Consider the following 19,059-nt stretch of genomic DNA (forward strand, 5'->3'; position numbering starts at 1 on the left):
AGTATTCACTACCTTTGCAGTCCCGCCCAAGATTGGTAATAACAACGCCAAAGATAAGATTTTGCAGATCCTTTTCTGTTGTCAAAATGGAAATAAAGGGAATGGTTAGACTTACCTTAACATAAGTGGATTAACAAACTGAAGTAAGTCATAACAGATTTTACAGCAATGTGATTTAAACAACGTCCAGCCAAAGGACTTGAAAAGAGCACGCAGTAACGAAGGCTTCGCTTGGTTGTCTTTCTTCTTTTTCTTATCCTCAGGTTCTGACGTTTTGTTACCCAACAGAGCTGATGTTTCATTTACTTCTTCATCAAAACTGGTCATCTTTGGGTTGGAATACACCTGCCTTTGGGCGTCTTCGTTTACCTTGCGTTTGGCACTGGAATCACATGATGTAACAGAAGAATATGAAATAACAAAGAAGAATATAGTCTTTTCTACTCTAGGCACAAAGCCTGAAATTTTAGGGGACGGGGGCCAGTCAAGTAAAACGACCTCAGTACGCAACTGGTACTTGGAAGCACATGGATGGAAGCACTCTGTCGGTTACGACGACGAGGGTTCCGGTTGATCCGAATCAACGGAACAGCCTGCTCGTGAAATTAACGTGTAAGTGGCTGAGCACTCCACAGACACGTGTACCCTTAACATAGTTGTCGGGGATATTCAGCGTGACACAGAAAGTGACAAGGCCGGCCCTTTGAAATACAGGTACAACAGAAACAGGAAGTAAGAGTGAGAGAAAGTTGTGGTGAAAGAGTACAGCAGGGATTACCACCACCCCTACTGCCGGAGCCGTGTGGAGCTTTAGGTGTTTTCGCTCAATAAACACTCACAACGCCCGGTCTGGGAATCGAAACCGCGAGTCCGCTGCCCTAACCACTGGGCCATTGCACCTCCACACTTGGAAGCACAAGGCCTAGTGGTTACAGCAGCAGACTCGCGGTCAAGGGATCGTGGGTTTGGATCTCAGATCAGGCAATGTGTGTGTTTATGAATGAAACACTTAAGCTCCATGTGGCTCCGGCAGAAGGTAATGGCGAAACTTCTGACTCTTTCACCACAACTTTCTCTCATTCATTCCTCTTGCAGCTCACCTGCGATGGAATGGTGTTCCATCCAGGTGGGGAACCTAAAAGCCAAGAAACTGGGAAACTGACCCTTATGAGCCAGGCATGGGTCAAGAAAGAACAAACAACAACTGGTACTTAATTTATCAGCCCTGAAAGGATGAAAGGCAAAGTCAACCTCGGTGGAAATTGAACTCAGAATGTAAAGACAGGAGAAATACTGCTATGCATTATGCTCAGTGTGCTAACGATTCTGCCAGATCGCCACCTTAACGAAGAAGAATTTTAATTAGAATTAATGAAGTGGTACTGTAGCCTTTGCAATCATAGGGTACAGGCACAGTGGGGGATTATCTAGGAGCCTCACTGATACCGGGGATCCAATTCTAATTTAGGTATGCTGTGGGGTGCTGGCAATAAATATGTAATGCAGGGTCCAGTGGATCGATTTGCCAGGGGACCTTACAGGCAAAGGGGACATAGTCAGCTGTGCATGTGCCACAGCTTGCTGTCAATAAATACTAAAGGGCCAGGTGATTTGATTTATGCAGGAGTCTCACAGATCTATGGGACAAGAGAGGAAGACAGAGAAGTAGAAATGAGGAAGCTAGATAGACAGATGGGGAAAGAAAAAGAGGGAGATGTGGAAGGGAGCTAAATAGACAGACAGCTAGACAGACAGACAGACGGACGGATAGATGGATGGATGGATAGATGGATCAATGGCCGGAAAGATGGATAGATAGATGGATGGATGGATGGATTGATTGATCGAAAGCTAGACAGACGCAGAAGTATTAGGCTGTCAGACAGACAGACAGACAGACACAGAAGTATTAGGTTGTCAAGAAAGTTCTTGTGGTTTTTAATCTTTAAATTCAGATGCACATATCTCAGCTCACAAAAAACATTTTTAATCAAAATAAACACCATCAGAATCAACACACTTTTGCCAACGCGAAAACAAGTTTATTTATGCCAGTAGCATAAAAATCCTGTGTCTTGATGATGATGAAGTTGTTGAAGGCGTATTTGGCATTGTCTTGGTTTTGAAGCATTTCTCATGCAGGAAGTTGTCGAGGTCCTTGAAAAAGCGGTAGTCGAGAGATTTGGTGAGAATGACGGATGAGGTAGAGTTTTGTAGCCCAATTTGTTCAACTTCTGCAGGGTCAGTTGTGCAATGTGTGGCCAAGCATTGTCGTGGAGAAGAATTGGTCCTTTTCTATTGACCAATGCTGGCTGTTGTTGTCGGAGTTCCTTATGAATTTCATCCATTTTTGACAGTACTTCTCTGCCGTAGTGGTTTTGCCTGGATCCAAAAAGTTGTGATGGATGAGACCAGCCACAGACCACCAAACAGTCACCATGACCTTCGTTTGGTGCAACTTTGGCTTCGGGAAGTGCCGTGGAGATTCATCGGCATCAAACGACTGAGCTGAGTGTCACCGGTTGTCGTAAAGAATCCACTTTTCATCGTAAGTCACAATCCAGTTGAGAAACGAGTCATTCTTGTTGCATAAAAGAAGGGAAGACAACACTTCAAAACAGCATTGTTTTTGGTTATCATTCAATTCGTGTGGAACCCATTTCTCAAGTATTTTTATTTTTCCAATCTCTTTCAAGTGGTTGGAAATTGTTGTATACATTATGTCTAATTCAGAAGCAAGCTCTCGAACAGTTGTGCGTGGATTGGCTTCGACTAAGGCTCTTAGTTGATCATTGTCAACATCCGATGGCCAACCACTACGCTTATCATCTTCAAGACTCGTCACCGCTACGAAATAGCTTGAACTACCATTGTGCTGTACATTCATTAGTGGTTTCTGGGCCAAATGCATCATTGATATCACGAGCTGTTTCAGCAGCTTTTCGGCCGAGCTGGAACTGGAATAAGAAAATTGCGCGAATTTGCTTTTTGTCCATGCTATATTCGACGTTCTGGAAAAAATGGCCTAATAATTCAAAAAGAAAATGTGTAACATGATTAGATAGAGTTCAAAACGGACTTTAAAATGATATACAAAGTCAAAGTAATTCAATGAAAATTAATTTGAAAATACATCATTTAAAACCAAAATTAAAAATTCCACAAGAACTTTCTCGACAACCTAATACTTAACCTAACAGATAGCTGTGTGTGTGTGTGTGTGTGTGTGTGTGTGTGTATGTGTGTGTCAGGTGGCTATCTTGAATACTTACTTTAGTTTATCACATCTCTGTTTCTCCTTCAACCAATTCTTTCTAAATTTTGGCAGAACCACATCAGCTTGGTCACTGGGATTCAGTTCAAACATTTCGTCTTCCTGGAGGGGTTTGTCGTGTGCACTTTTGATGAGTCTGTGAGGTGAGATGGAAGAAAACAGAAACAAATTGGTATTTCGTAGCAGGAAAGTTTTACAGAACAGAAAGACAAATCCTTCCTACTCCCCCTCCTCTCTCTCTCTCTCTCTCTCTCTCTCTCTCTCTCTCTCTCTCTCTCTCTCTCTCTCTCTCTCTCTCTCTCTCTCTCTTTCTCTCTCCCTCTCTCTCTCCTTCTCATCTGTTGGTATCAGAAAGGGCTTTGGCACCACAGAATTCAAAATGTTCTTTTTAGCCTTTGGCAGCATTGAAAGATCAAACATGAAAATATGATTATGATGACAAGAATGATGATGATGATGATAGTGACAACGATCATGATGATAATGATGATGATAAGATGATGATGATGATGAGGATGATGACAAAAATGATGGTGGCGATGATGATGACAATAATCACGATGATAATGATGATGATAAGAATGATGATGATGATGAGGATGATGACAAAAATGATGGTGGCGATGATGATGACAAGAATGATGATGATGATGATGATAACTGTCATAATGACAATAAGGATAAGAATGATGGTGATGATGATGATGAAGATGATGTTGATGATGATGACAATAATCACGATGATAATGATGATGATGATGATAAGGAGGATGACAAGAATGATGGTGCTGAAGATAAGGACAATGGCAACGATGTTGATGACGATGATGATGATGATAGTGACAACGATCATGATGATAATGATGATGACGCTGATGATGGTGATCACAACGATCATGATGATGATGATGATAAGAATGATGATGATGATGCACCGTACTTACTTGTTGAGCCAACCGAATGTAAGACGTGATATGAAAGCAGCATAATACTCAGGGTTATCAGTCTGAAATAGAAAAATTAATTAATTAATTAATTAATTAATTAATTAATTAGAGAAGACATCGAAGTCATAAACTGACAGAAATCATTATGAAATACAATATGTTAACGATGCTGGTTTCGATAATGAGCATTCGTTTGTTTAATGAGCTGAATTATCTGCCCCTGAATTAATGCATATTCCTTTATCTGTTTCATCCATGCTGGAGCACCACCGTGGATCGTACGTGGCTGAGTATTTCACAGTCACATGCACCTTTAAACTTGTTGATACCAACTCATCAGAGACCACCTTTACTTCTACGATACAAATGTCCTGTTTTAAAATGCCCTCAAAATTTCATGTTAATTTATGTTAATTTATGTTCCAAATACCAGATTAACAAAGTGAAAGTTCAGTTCTATATTTAAGAGATGTGGAATTATGTACGCTATTTACATTTGACGGATATTTGTCCTCGTCTTGTTTGTTTGTTAACACAATGTTTCGGCTGATATACTCTCCAGCCTTCATCAGACTGAGTGCAGATATGAATAGCATATGAGAACCGGTATTAAGGAAGGATAGGAAAATATTAGATTTATAAGCCCTAAAATTCACTCCATAACTGCCTATGGGCACATGGCATAGTGGTTAAGAGAGCGGGCAACTAACCACAAGATTCCGAGTTCGATTCCAAGCAGTGACCTGAATAATAATAATAATAACATCGAAAAATACCTTAGGGATGAGAACCTAGGTTTGAAATTTCCCCAAGACACCTGATGAAGGCTGGAGGGTACGAGGGGCGTTCAATAAGTAATGCCTCTGACCCACTTGCAGTTGTTTGATCTAGCTGAAATTTTGCATGTGCAATTATTTATATCTCTATAGATTAAGTTGCAAATTACAGCTTTGAACTAATTGTGGTTTCTGATTTACAGGTGTTTGAACTGAGTCAAGTGTGAAATGGAGCCTGTTGAGTGTTGAGCAGTGATCCGGTATTTGTATTTGAAAGGACGCACACCACGGGAGACTTTTGATGAAATGAAAGTAACTTATGGTGATGATGCCCCATCATATGACCTTGTAAAACGCTGGTATCGTGAATTCAAACATGGTCGGAACTCTGTGGAAACAGCTCCCAGATCTGGTCACCCCCTTTTTGCCATTGATGAGGCATCCTTCCGTCAAGTTGAGGCTGCCATTTTGGAAGATCGACGCATAACTATTCGCCAAATAGCCCATGAGGTCAAGATTAGTACCGGGTCTGTGGAAACTATCATTCATGACCATTTGCATATGTAAAAGGTGTCTGCCAGATGGATTCCCAGGTTGCTCACGCCTTTCCAGAAGCAAGAACGCGTCGAGTGCTCGAGGATGAATTTGGAGATGTGCCAAGAAGAGGAGTCAAAATTTTTCAAAAGACTGATTGCACAGGATGAAACCTGGGTCCATCACTATGATCCAGAGACCAAAGCCCAGTCAATGCAGTGGAAGCACCGTGACTCACCTCCTCCAAAGAAGGCAAGGGTGCAGCCCTCCGCTGGCAAGGTCATGCTCACAGTCTTCTGGGATCAGGACGGAGTAGTGATGACAGATTTCCTGGCAAAAGGTACCACAATTACAGGAGCCTATTATGCTTCACTTTTGAGGAAATTAAGAGAAGCTATCAAAATCAAGAGGCAGGGCAAGATCAGCAAAGCATCCTCCTCCTGCAGGACAACGCTCTGGTCCACAACTCGCGTATCGCCAGATCAGAAGCACAGGCGTGCGGTTATGAACTCCTCCCACATGCCCCCTACTCTCCTGACCTTGCACTCTCTGATTTTCACCTCTTCCCAGCCATGAAGTTGTTTTTGAAAGGAAAGCGTTTCCCAGATGATGCAGCCTTGATTTCTTAAGTCACGTCGTGGTTGGAGGAACAAGCTGGGGTCTTCTACAAGAACGGTCTCCAGAGCTGCATCAAACGATGGGGGAAATGCGTAACTCTGGGTGATTTCTATGTAGAAAAAGACTAATAACTGTGCCAAGTTTCGTTGCTCTACTGCTATGGGAAGTGGGTCAGGGGCATTACTTATTGAACGCCCCTCGTATATCAGCCGAAATGTTATGTTAACAACAAACAAGATGAGGACAAATATCCGTCCAATGTAAATAATGTAAATAAAATGAAAGTTATTTTACTAAATGATTCGTTATTTTCAAAATTCATTGGAAAAAGAAGGCAGCATATTTCAACAGAGATATGAGAACAAAAGACTTAAAGTGATCTAAATTGAAATTTTTCTTCTAAATTTCATGATAATTTATGTCCCAGACACCAGTTTCATAATAAATATATTTTACTAAATAAATTCATTATTTTCAGAATTTATTGTAAAAAAAATATTTATAAGGAAGGCAGTGTATATTTCAACGGAATAGCACAAAAGAGTTAATACCGTTCTCAGATGGAATCTGCATGATACAATGCATGCCATGGCTGTACATTTTATTTCTGGTCCAATCCATTTGGCAGGACTCAGCACAGTTTCTGTCAACCCCATTTTGCTCACAATGCATGGGTCAACCCAAAACAACACATGAAAACAACTCGTGGCCAAAATACCATGTACTGGTATTGAACCCAGGACCTTGGGGATGCAAAACAGCTCTTTCAGCTATAGAGCACCTGGCATCATTGTAATAACTATCAAGGATATTTCTATGATATACCATTTGTGTGTGGGGGGGTGCAGGAGTGGCTGTGTGGTAAGAAGATTGTTTCACAACCACATGGTTCCTTGTTCAGTCCCACTGCATGGCACCTTGGGCAAGTGCCTTCTCCTATAGCCTCAGGCCGACCAAAGCCCTATGTGTGGATTTTGTAGACAGAAACTGAAAGAAGCCTGCCATCATCATCATTGTTTAACATCTGTTTTCCATGCTGGCATGGATTGGACAGTTTGACTGAGGTCTGGCAAGCCAGTGGCTACACCAGGCTCCAATCTGATCTGGCAATGTTTCTACAGCTGGATGCCCTTCCTAACACCAGTCACTCTGAGAATGTAGTGAGTGCTTTTTACATGCCACCAGCACAGGAGCCAGCCAGGGGTAATGGCATCAGTCACAATCAGTTAGTACTTTTTACATGCCACCGGCATGGGAACCAGTCAAGCTAACCTGGTATTGACCACATTCAGATGTGCTGCCAGCCATATATATATATACACGCATATGTTTGTGTATCTGTGTTTGTCCACCCACCATCGCTTGACAACCGATGTTGGTGTGTTTGCATCCCCATAACTTAGCAGTTCGGCAAAAGAGTCCGATAGAACAAGTACCAGGCTTACAAAGCATAAGTCATGGGGTCGACTTGTTCAGCTAAAGGTGGTGCTCCAGCATGGCCACAGTAAAATGGCTGAAACAAAAAATAAAAGAATAAAAGAACATATACATTTCCCTGGGCCTGGACACATTGAAACTCCGACGTCTGGCAGCTGACTTGGCAGACACCCATAAAATAATCAACCATCGTACAAACAATAACCCTGAGCACCTTTTCAAACTCCACCCGTCTAACACCCGTGGACATATTTACAAAGTCAGAAAACAGCACAGCTCCTTCCATGACTTTAGGAAACATTTTTTCACGCTGAGAGTTGCTGAAGCATGGAACAAACTGCCAGCATCAGTTGTGAGTTGTCGGAGCACTGCATCCTTCAAAACTTCCATGCTTCCTGAGATTCGCCAACACTACACCTGATTTTCTCCCCTCTATACACACACAAGCATGTATCTGACTCATACATTGTTCGCTTTCCAGACATTTGTACATTACTGCATATGCTTTATATGCACTTTCTGACAAGTTGTGGTGCACCTGAGCACTGTATACAATAATTTCATTATTATTATTATTATATATAGATGCACTCACACAGACACATGCACACATACACATGCACACATATACATACATACATACATACACAATGAGATGGGAGGCACTACTTACGATATTTTCCACTTTTCTGTGATTCCTGATCAAATGGGTTTCAGCGAAGCAGTAGAGGATAAACTGAACAATGATGATGGCATACGTCATATAGAACAGGACAAAGTCCATTTTGTTTCCATTCTTGTGTTCAGCATTTTCCTCGTATTCCTGGAAATATTAGACAGACATCACAGCAATGTGTATACATAAATATATATAAATCCTTAAAAATGCTTTAGCTCGAAGGCTGCAGCCATGCTGGGGCACCACCGCTGAAATGCTTACAGCACCTAGGTTTCCCAAGCGGTCACCCATCTAAGTACTAACTAGGCTCGATGTTGCTTAACTTCGGTGATCGGACGAGAACCGGTGCTTTCAACGTGATATGGCCGTAAGCCATATTATATATATATATATATATATAAATTAATAATAAAATATTAGGGAATAAATCCAAATTTACAGGGAAAAATCAGATTTAGGATTGAATCCAATTTTATAGTAAAATATTATATTATATTAAATTAGAGATAAAACCACTATTAGGCAAATCATACAATGAAAAACTTAAGCCAATACATAAGATTAATTAATTTATATTATTTAAATATATATCAAAATTATTAAAAAAGATAATTATCTTTTTTAATAATTTTGATATATATTTAAATAATATAAATTAATTAATCTTATGTATTGGCTTAAGTTTTTCATTGTATGATTTGCCTAATAGTGGTTTTATCTCTAATTTAATATAATATAATATTTTACTATAAAATTTAAATAATAAGGGTAGAAACTTGATATTTTTTAGATTAATATCAATTTAAACCAGTGGCCGAGCATACTGAAAAAAATCTGAAGATTCAGAAAAGTCCACCTAGTGGTCATTCCTCTTGTATGTATATGTGTGTGTATATATTTATATATATACACACAAATAACCAATCACAAGGTGTTTGTGAGACTGGAGCTATAAAAGACACTTTCCTATGGTGACACGCCATGAGATTGAACCGGGAACTTTATGGTTGGAAAGCAATAACTCAAACTGTTAGCACGTACAAGTGAACAAGTATGAGCATGTAGTCTTTGGAATGATATGAACTCCAACTGAACTATTTGTGAATATCTTTCGTAAAGGTCAAAGTCTTTAGTTGTGGCCCTTTGGCCCATAATATTTGGTAGGTCACACTGAGTTTGAACACGGTAAAGTAGCAGAGAAATCGGATCTTTTCGGTTTGAACGGCAGTTTTTTCTAGCGGTGTCATATGAAATTGTCACCCATAATTATGACCCTAGAATCGATCTATTGCATTTCAATCTGTTTTAGGGTTAGGGTTAGGGGTGGGGGGAAGGGTATCTTTTTTTTCTTCACAAATGTAAATAAACCCAATCTGTCTCTTAAACGAGGGACATATTCATACGGCACAGAATGTCTTTTTTACCTCAATAGACGTCAGTGATTGGTTGAAATTAAAGAAATTGAAGAAAAACAACAACAAATATCTTACAAACTATAGAATTTTCTCAATAAAGCCAAGAGAAAAAGATGTTTTATAAACACATTCTACCATTATACAAAGTTTAAAATCTTTTAGTTACCTAGAAATTATGTTAAAAACTGCCGTTCAAACCGAAAAGATCCGAGAAATCCTCTCCAATGAAGGACAAAGGCCTGAATGTCTTACCTTAAGCTCAATCTTGGAATAGAATGGAATGATGTTGACTACCAACTGCATGAACCAGAAAATAAAGAGAATCACAGACGAAAGCATTCCTCTTCGGCGCTCAATTTCGGTCAATAGCGCCACAACACCCTGAAGAAAATAAAAAGGATAAGAATCAGAAAACCATTAGATTTGATAAAGAATTATGAAAGAATTTAAACATTGTTACTTCAATGTCTTTGAAGTCTGGAAAAAAAAATGGCGTATTAGGTTTCATGGTTTGTTGGTTGTTCTTCGGAAGATCAGAAGACATTTGCGTTCTCCTTCTCCGATCAACAGCACAGGATGTTCAGCTGTTATGTGATATGCAAAGCAGAAATTCCTATTGTTATCAAGGCGGTGAGCTGGCAGAAACGTTAGCACGCCGGGCGAAATGCGTAACTGTATTTCGTCTGTCGTTACGTTCTGAGTTCAAATTCCCCCGAGGTCGACTCTGCCTTTCATCATGAGCCATTGCCTGTTTTGACGACTATTCACATCATCAGCCACTGTTGATCGAAGGACAGGTATTCATTTAGCTATATGGCAGCGAGCTGGTAGAAATGTTAGCACGCCGGGCGAAATGCGTAACCGTATTTCGTCTGTCGTTACGTTCTGAGTTCAAATTCCACCGAGATCGACTTTGCCTTTCATCCTTTCGAGGTCGATAAAATTAAGTACCAATTGTGTACTTGGGTCGATGTAATCGACTTAATCCCTTTGTCTGTTCTTGTTTGTCCTCTCTATGTTTAACCCCTTGTGGGCAATAAAGAAATAAGAAAGTCCTATTGTTGTTTTCATCTCTGACCACTTGGTTAACTCAGGATTTGGGGTACCCCAGTACCCCAATCAGTTGGTGAACCACTGGCTTTGTATAAATTTCTATTACATAATATAATTTTAACTTACACACACACACACACAGACACACACACGCACACAGACACACACACACGCACACAGACACACACACAGATAATGTGTTGAAGCAGTTGAATTCTATTGAACTGAATATGGGAGATATTTCTTGTAGATCAATTCTTTTATTCTTTTACTTGTTTCAGTCCGTTGACTGCGACCATGCTGGAAGTAATGGATGCCAGGACTTATTCTTTGTAAGCCTAGCATTTATTCAATCGGCCTCTTTTGCCGAACCGCAAAGTTACGGGGACCTAAACACACCATTGCCAGTTGTCAAGCAATGTTGGGAGGACCAACACAAACACATAAATACATCTATGTGTGTGTGAAAAGGTCGAATTATATTTCTCCCTTTTATTTTGGACCGTTCCAAAAAACGATTTCTAATAAAGATTCTTCATATTTTGCTGGTAGCTTACTGGCATAAGTTTAGGAATATGAAAATAATACCTGTATATGGTGTGTTATGTGAATTTATGCAAAGGCATCCCATAAAACTATATAAATTTGTTAATAATGGAGAAGAGATGTTACAATCTGAAAGAATTTATGGTCTCAAGAATTTGTCTTATGAAGACGCTCGACCTTTATTCTCTAGAAAAACGCCGCCGACGTGGTGATCTCATTCTCGCTCACAACATCACAAGCAGGAAGTGTAACCTCTCGAAAGAGCTGTTTTTCACTCCTGCTCCAGAGTGTCAGCTGCGGGGTCACTCCGAAAAGCTCTACCTGTGATGATTTCATCTCAATCGAAAGAGAGGAGCTTTCTCCGTCCGGGTTGCGGATCCGTGGAACAAACTGCCAGACGAGATGGTGAAGATGCCGACGACCGCTTTGTTCAAAGTCTCCCTTGACCTCAAGTGGCCTGAACTATTTACATGAACAACACCCTGTACTTAACTCCATGTCCCCCTACATGGCCTTGCTTTTTGCCTTTTGAGCCAAAAAATTAACTAACTAACTAACTAACTAACTAATACAGGCATACAATCGTTTCAAACAGTGATATTAAAACATACAAATTCATGGTAGAATAATTTGATTAAATTAAATTAATTATATATCACCGTTCTCCTCAGTGCAAGAAGTATAAACAGGAAATTATTATTATAAATGACTTGGCTGTGTGGAAAGTAGCTTGCTTTCCAACCACATGGTTCCAGGTTCAGTCCCACTGTGTGGCACCTTGGGCAAGTGTCTTCTGCTATAGCCTCAGGCCGACCAAAGCCTTGTGAGTGGATTTGGTAGACGGAAACTGAAAGAAGCCCGTCTTATATATGTATATATATATATGTGTGTTTTTCCCCCTAGCATTGCTTGACAACCGATGCTGGTGTGTTTACGTCCCCGTAACTTAGCGGTTCGGCAAAACAGACTGATAGAATAAGTACTGGGCTTACAAAGAATAAGTCCCGGGGTCGATTTGCTTGACTAAAGGCGGTGCTCCAGCATGGCCGCAGTCAAATAACTGAAACAAGTAAAAAGAATAAAAAAAAAAAAAAGAGGGTACAGGAAATAGCAGTGAATAATTTCGGATATACACATTTATCCTTATGAAAATTACGAGCAACATAATATAGGGAATATCCGAGATTGTTCTTTGCTATATCCTGTACCAAGTCCTTTGTAATAATAATTTTCTGTTTATACTTCTTGCATTGAGGAGAACATCATCATCATCATCATCGTTTAACATCCGCTTTCCATGCTAGCATGGGTTGGACGGTTCAACTGGGGTCTGGGAAGCCCGAAGGCTGCACCAGGCTCCAGTCAGATCTGGCAATGTTTCTACGGCTGGATGCCCTTCCTAATGCCAACCACTCCATGAGTGTAGTGGGTACCTTTTATGTGCCACCAACACAGGTGCCAGACGAGGCTGGCGAATGGCCATGCTCGGATGGTGTTTTTTATGTGCCATCGACACAGGTGCCAGACGAGGCTGGCGAATGGCCATGCTCGGATGGTGTTTTTTATGTGCCACCGACACAGGTGCCAGACGAGGCTGGCGAACAGTCACGCTCAAAAAGTGATATATGATTGAGTATTTTAATTATTATGTGAAGGCCTTGTACATGGAAACAAGTGCACAGGAATACAGAGAGCAACTTTCAGAAATAAGTACTTGGGTACAAATGGCCTTGAACAGGTTAATATCAAAGAAATTCTACTATGTATAGATTCTGATGACTCATTGAATCCCGTGTTTCACAAACAGACTCAAACACCTGTAACCTGAACTTGCGGTCCATGAGTCAGCAGTTAAATCTTTTATCTTCACCTCTACCTCTGAATGGAAGAAGTCTATGTTTCTTTCTTTCGTTTCTCACACACCGAAGAAAGAAATGAGAACAACAAACAACATAAATAACTAATATAAAGAATCTCATTCATTTAGTTCCCAGACTTTCAATTTTTTTATGCGTTTATTATGTTTGTATTTTAGATTTTGTAGCCCAGAAGAAGCGAAATATAAAAATAAAAATATTAATGGTTGAGTGGTAAGAAGTGTACTTCTCAGGTGTATGGTTCCAGGTTCAGTCCCACTATGTGGTACCTTGGCTAAACGTTGTCCACTACAGGCCCAGGTCAACCGAAGCATTGTGAGTGAACATGAGAGACAAACAGAAAGAGGCTGGTTGTATGTGTATGTGTGTGTGGTGTGTGTGTTAGTCCCCTATGGGTGTGACCCCCTTCGGTCATGAATGAGCATGGAATTGCACCTGGAAAGTTAGCCTCCGAGGTACAAGTCCGAGCAAGGTTGTTTCTGAAAGACCAGCAGTCACCCCTGCATACCAGCCTCTCCTCACCATGCCACTGATGTTATCCAAGGGAAAGGCAAAGGGGCTGATACAGCTTGGCACCTGTGATGTTGAAACTCATTTCTACAGCTGAGTAAACTGGAGCAACATGAAATAAAGTGTCTTGAAAGATTTTTCCTTGCAAACTGATTTTAACATATTATTATCAAAGAATGTATATATGTATTGTAATATTTTGTGACAACCAGTACTTAGCACAACAAAGCTTTTACATTTTACTTTTGACAATCTTTTCCTAAAAACGTGAAACCAGTCAAGTGAATAAACATCTTTAAAATTGCATTTTCAAACCTTCTTTCATATATATTTCCACTCGTGCGGCACCTTACAACTTCACTTTGTTATATATATATATATATATAAAAAACACCATCCGAGCGTGGCCGTTTGCCAGCCTCGTCTGGCACCTGTGTCGGTGGCACATAAAATCACCCACTACACTCTCGGAGTGGTTGGCGTTAGGAAGAGCATCCAGCTGTAGAAACACTGCCAGATCTGACTGGACTGGTGCAGCTTTCGGGCTCCCCAGACCCCAGTTGAACCGTCCAACCCATGCTAGCATGGAAAGCGGACGTTAAATGATGATGATGATGATATATATACATAAATAATTTACAAGATAAGGGCAAAAGAAAAATTCTAATGCCAAATATGTCGAAAAATGACAAAAATTGTCAATAACCATTATAATTGGGTATGAGTAAGTATTCCATTTATATCTCACGTATTTATCGCTGAAGAGGGGAAAATTCTTATGAATTAACCTTGAAATTGGGACCAATACGGTAATAACAGATTTTTTAGACATTTCTATTGGTTTTTTTCGAGACGCATAAATTATAATGGTTATTGACAACTTTTGCCCTTATCTTGTAAATTATTTATAAATTTAACCTTTAAAGGTATTTTTTGATATGCTGGCCATTGATAAAATTTCTTTTTCCTGAAAAAAATTTTATCCTACATTAGTTATATATATATATATATAATGAAACGGTAAAAATACAAAAGTAACACTTACGTATGACACCCCCAGCAGCACCAGCGAGAAGTATATAACGGCTGCATGTTGGTCTCCTTTATAAACCCGACTTGTAAGGTCGATAAATGTTAGGACACTGAGGAGCAGGGATCCAATCTGAAAGAAACAAATTACAAAATAATTAAAAGAAATACTTCTGCCAGCTGTTTTCACTATCTGAGTTCAAATTTCACCAGGTTCAAATTTGCTCTTCACCATTCAGGGTGGATGTAGATGAAATAATGAAATAGAGTACCAGTCAAAATTGGTGGAGGGTGGGGTGTTCATATAATTGATTGCTATCCTCGCCAACACCACCACCCACCAGTGTTATTTAGATGAAGGAACCATCATCGCATTGCTCTTACACCATTTATCATGAACGGCCTCCGTGCTGGTGGAACATCAAAAGCACCATCCAATTGTGGCCGTTGCCAGCCTTGCCAGGCCCCCGTGCCGGTGGCATGTAAAAAGCACCATCCAATCGTGGCTGTTTGCCAGCCTCGTCTGGCACCTGTGCAGGTGGCATGTAAAAAGCACCTACTACACTCACAGAGTGGTTGGCGTTAAGAAGGGCAACCAGCCGTAGAAACACTGCCAGATCAGACTGGGCCTGGCACAACCTTCTGGCTTCCCAGACTCCTGTTGACCCGTCCAACCCATTCTAGCATGGAAAACGGATGTTAAACGATGATGATGATGATGAGCACATGACTAGACCCCCAACAACTGGATCTCACTATCAAGGATCACATCCCAGTGTTGGATACTATATGCAAAGGGAGAGAAGTGAGACAAGTGAGTCAAAAGTACCTGGGTGGGTGTGGCACAAGGCTAGCTGGTCCTTAGGAACAGAGGCTGTTATAGTAGTGCTACAAAAGCCAGTGAGAAGACACAGCATGTCTGAGTAATTTTATGCCAATCAGTCGAGTGGCCTTTTCTGGATGCAACCAAAGGTAAACCTCAATTCCTGACTGGTCATTATTTTACTGACCCTGAAGGAAGGGGAAGTAAAGTTGGCCTGAAAGTCATTTGAAATAGGAATGTAACTAGTTAGAGCACAGTCCTTCAGTTCAGAACTTTGTCACATCTGCTGTCCATTTCTCGTATAACGTTTGTAACTAGCACAGCCATGACTGGCCAAAGACAGTGATGGACAGAGTCCAGGGAGGGGTTCTTCTCCAAAGAGTGATAAAGCCCTGATTGAGGTTGAGATGGCCATGAGGCCAAAAATTTGAGGGGAAAGTTTTGTCAATTATATCTACAGCTGGATGCCCTTCCTAGCACCAACCAAATTATGGAATGTGCTGGGTGCTTTTTATGTGCCACCAGCATGCGTTTGTTTATGCAGCAATGGCACAAGTGCATTTTATGTGGCACTCACACCAGTAAAAGACAAGCCTGTATGTATGGATGGCAGCAATTGTACTTAGCTTGACAGATCTTAAGTACAGCAAATCATGATCCTTTGCTGATCCTTTGTCAATTCTTCAGTGAGGCCCTGTGGCTGAAGATCCTTTCTCACCACTTTATCCCACATTTTCCTAGGTCTACCCCTTCTACAAGTTCCCTCCATAGAGCTTGGCACTTCTTTTTGCATCTGCCCTCATCCATACGCATCACATAAACCAGCACAGTTTCCTCTCTTGCACACAACATATGATGCCTCTTATGCCCAGTTTTCCTCTTAAATCATTTACACTTTGTCCTCTGTCCACACTGACATTACTCATCCAGCTGGCTTCATTTCTTTCAAGCTTTTACAAATCCTCCAAAATCAAGGCCCATGTTTCACTGCCATGTAGCATAGCTGTACATACACAGGCATGCTGAAGTAATGCACACACACATGTATACTTGCATACACCTGCACATATGTGCACAATAATGCTTACGCACAAATAACAAGGACAAAAGGTAACAATTGCAGTGACTTACCAGTTTTACTACGCTGAGTGTGGTGAGCGGACGAGATAAAGTTCTGTCTTTTTGCCTGAGTAGGTAGTACAAATAAAATGGTGTGGTGAGCAGAAGGAAGCCACATGGCACCCAGATTAGTAGGGTGTCTTGAAAACACTGTGTGAGTTCTGGCCATTTGGTTTCACCCCATGTCAAAGATGTGTTCTGGATGGATGACAAAACAAGAAACATCAATGTTATATTGTATAATGACAATAATAACGATAACAATAATAATAACAATAACAATAACAACAATAATAACAACAACAATAATAATAACAATAATAATAATAACAATAATAACAACAACAATAACAATAATAATAGTAGCAATAATAACAATAATAATAGTAGCAATAATAACAATAATAATAGTAGCAATAATAACAATAATAATAGTAGCAATAATAACAATAATAATAATAATAATAATAACAATAATAATAATAATAATAATAATAATAAATTGTAAAAATTAATTTGAAATTGCAAGAATTTAGAATATAAAAATTGTAAAGGTTGTGCCTATATAATAATTGTTGCTTTGGGAACTGTAAATAAAAATATAAACAAATGGTTCAAGGAATTAATATAGAGCTTCTGCAGAAAGTTTGTCTCTGAGGGACAGGAAAGATTATCAGTTGGGTCTTAAGCAGGCGAAAGGCTATTGAAAGCTTGTGGATACCTAAGGTTACAGGTAGTAACGTGTTACCCACATAAATTCTATCATGAAAAAGAACAAACCTATGTCAAAACAGCAACAATAATAAATACCCTGATGCAGTACCAGGCAGTGGCTCTCATGGCTTCTGATCTTAACTGATTGGAAGTGTTATCATGTACATTGTTTTGTCTTGGTATAAAAGATGGGCTACAGCAAATATTCTGCTCAATACCACAGATTTGCTTGTCAGTTGTTTGACCTTAACCAGTTGAGCATGTCCCTTAGTGGCTGACGATATCTGCATCTCTGATCACGAGCAGAAGTAGTTGGGGAGCTTCACAGCCGTGTGTTGAAAGGAATTCTTGGATGTTTGGATAATTCACCTCTGGAAACATGGGTGGTTCGTTCAACATCCATAAACAACCCTTATTCAGGGACCTTTTGAGCGGGATGGGCTACTCAACCAGAAGAAAATTCAAACTGGGCCCCACCTGCAAGGTCATGCACTGTTAATCTTGATATGAGATCACCAAGTCATGCACATATGGTTGTGATGCATGTGCCTGGTGTACCCTTATCAGATGGGTAGTCATGATGGGTATACTGGGCTTCGTATATTTTACCCCAGTGTCACTTTGATGGCATGCACCGCTCTCTCACTCAATAATAATAATAATCCTTTCAGCTGAAGGGACAAGAAGGCCGGAAACTTGGGTGGGAGGGGACTAGTCAATTACATCAACCCCAGTGTTCCACTGGTATTTAATTTATTAACCATGCAAAGATGAAAAGCCAATTCGACCTCAATGGAATTTGAACTCAGAATGTAGCAGCAGATGAAATACTGGTAAGCATTTCACCTGGAGGAGCTAACGATTCTGTCAGCTCACCACCTTAAATAATAATAATAATAATAATAATAATAATAATAATAATAATAATCATTTAATGTCCGCTTTCCATGTTAGCATGGGTTAGACGATTTGACTGAGGGCTGGCGAACCAGATGGCTGCACGAGGCTCCAATCTTGATCTGGCAGAGTTTCTACAGCTGGATGCCCTTCCTAACGCCAACCACTCCGAGGGTGTAGTGGGTGCTTTTATGTGCCACCGGCACGGGAAAAACAGAGACCCGGAAATAGAGGTAACTACAAAGACCTTGAATGTGGAATCTGACTAAGAATGCTTGGCAACGCAAGGAAGATCTAGTTTCAAATCAGCATTTCTGTGTGACTAACAGTTTGCATTACAACCAGGTGGTTTTGGGTTCAATCTCACGGAATGGCACCTTCAATCAGGGTCTTCTACTATAGCCCTGGGTCAACTAAGGCCTTGTGTATGAATTTAAATTAAAAAGGAAATTGTGTGGTAACTCATTGTTTGTGTGTGTGTGTGTGTGTGCGCATGTGTGCTTGAGCTCTCACCCCCCTGCCTATTGACAACTGGTGTTGGTTTGTTTATGTTCCAATAACCCAGTAGTTTGGCAAATGAGACAAAGAGAATAAGTGCCGAACTTTCAGAAAATTAAAATACTAGGGTCAATGCGCTCGAATAAATCCTTCAAGGTGGTGCCCCAGCATGGCCACAGCCCAATGACTGAAACAAGTGTGAAAAGAAAAAAAAAGGAACGGAAAAAGAAAAGTAGAACTCTAATTTATGTATTGACACGTAAAAAGCACCATCCGAATGTGACCGATGCCAGCCCCGGCCCGACTGGCTTCC

The 19,059-nt window shown here is 40.3% G+C and overlaps 1 protein-coding gene and 1 non-coding gene across 2 annotated transcripts in view; both read right to left on the reverse strand.

Annotated features, from left to right (window-relative positions):
• LOC115221788 (multidrug resistance-associated protein 1-like) overlaps positions 1-19,059 on the reverse strand; it is a 114,046-nt gene that overhangs the window by 66,510 nt on the left and 28,477 nt on the right. Inside the window, 7 exon segments of the mRNA XM_029792018.2 lie at positions 116-382; positions 3,273-3,410; positions 4,219-4,280; positions 8,260-8,409; positions 9,933-10,061; positions 14,712-14,828; positions 16,650-16,835. Coding sequence (XP_029647878.1) covers positions 116-382; positions 3,273-3,410; positions 4,219-4,280; positions 8,260-8,409; positions 9,933-10,061; positions 14,712-14,828; positions 16,650-16,835 — 1,049 coding nt within the window.
• On the reverse strand, positions 8,520-8,638 carry LOC115221829. Its single transcript, XR_003882651.1, has one exon. It is a non-coding gene; the product is annotated as a 5S ribosomal RNA (ribosomal RNA).

This window comes from Octopus sinensis, linkage group LG18 (assembly GCF_006345805.1).
Source record: "Octopus sinensis linkage group LG18, ASM634580v1, whole genome shotgun sequence".
Taxonomy (NCBI): domain Eukaryota; kingdom Metazoa; phylum Mollusca; class Cephalopoda; order Octopoda; family Octopodidae; genus Octopus; species Octopus sinensis.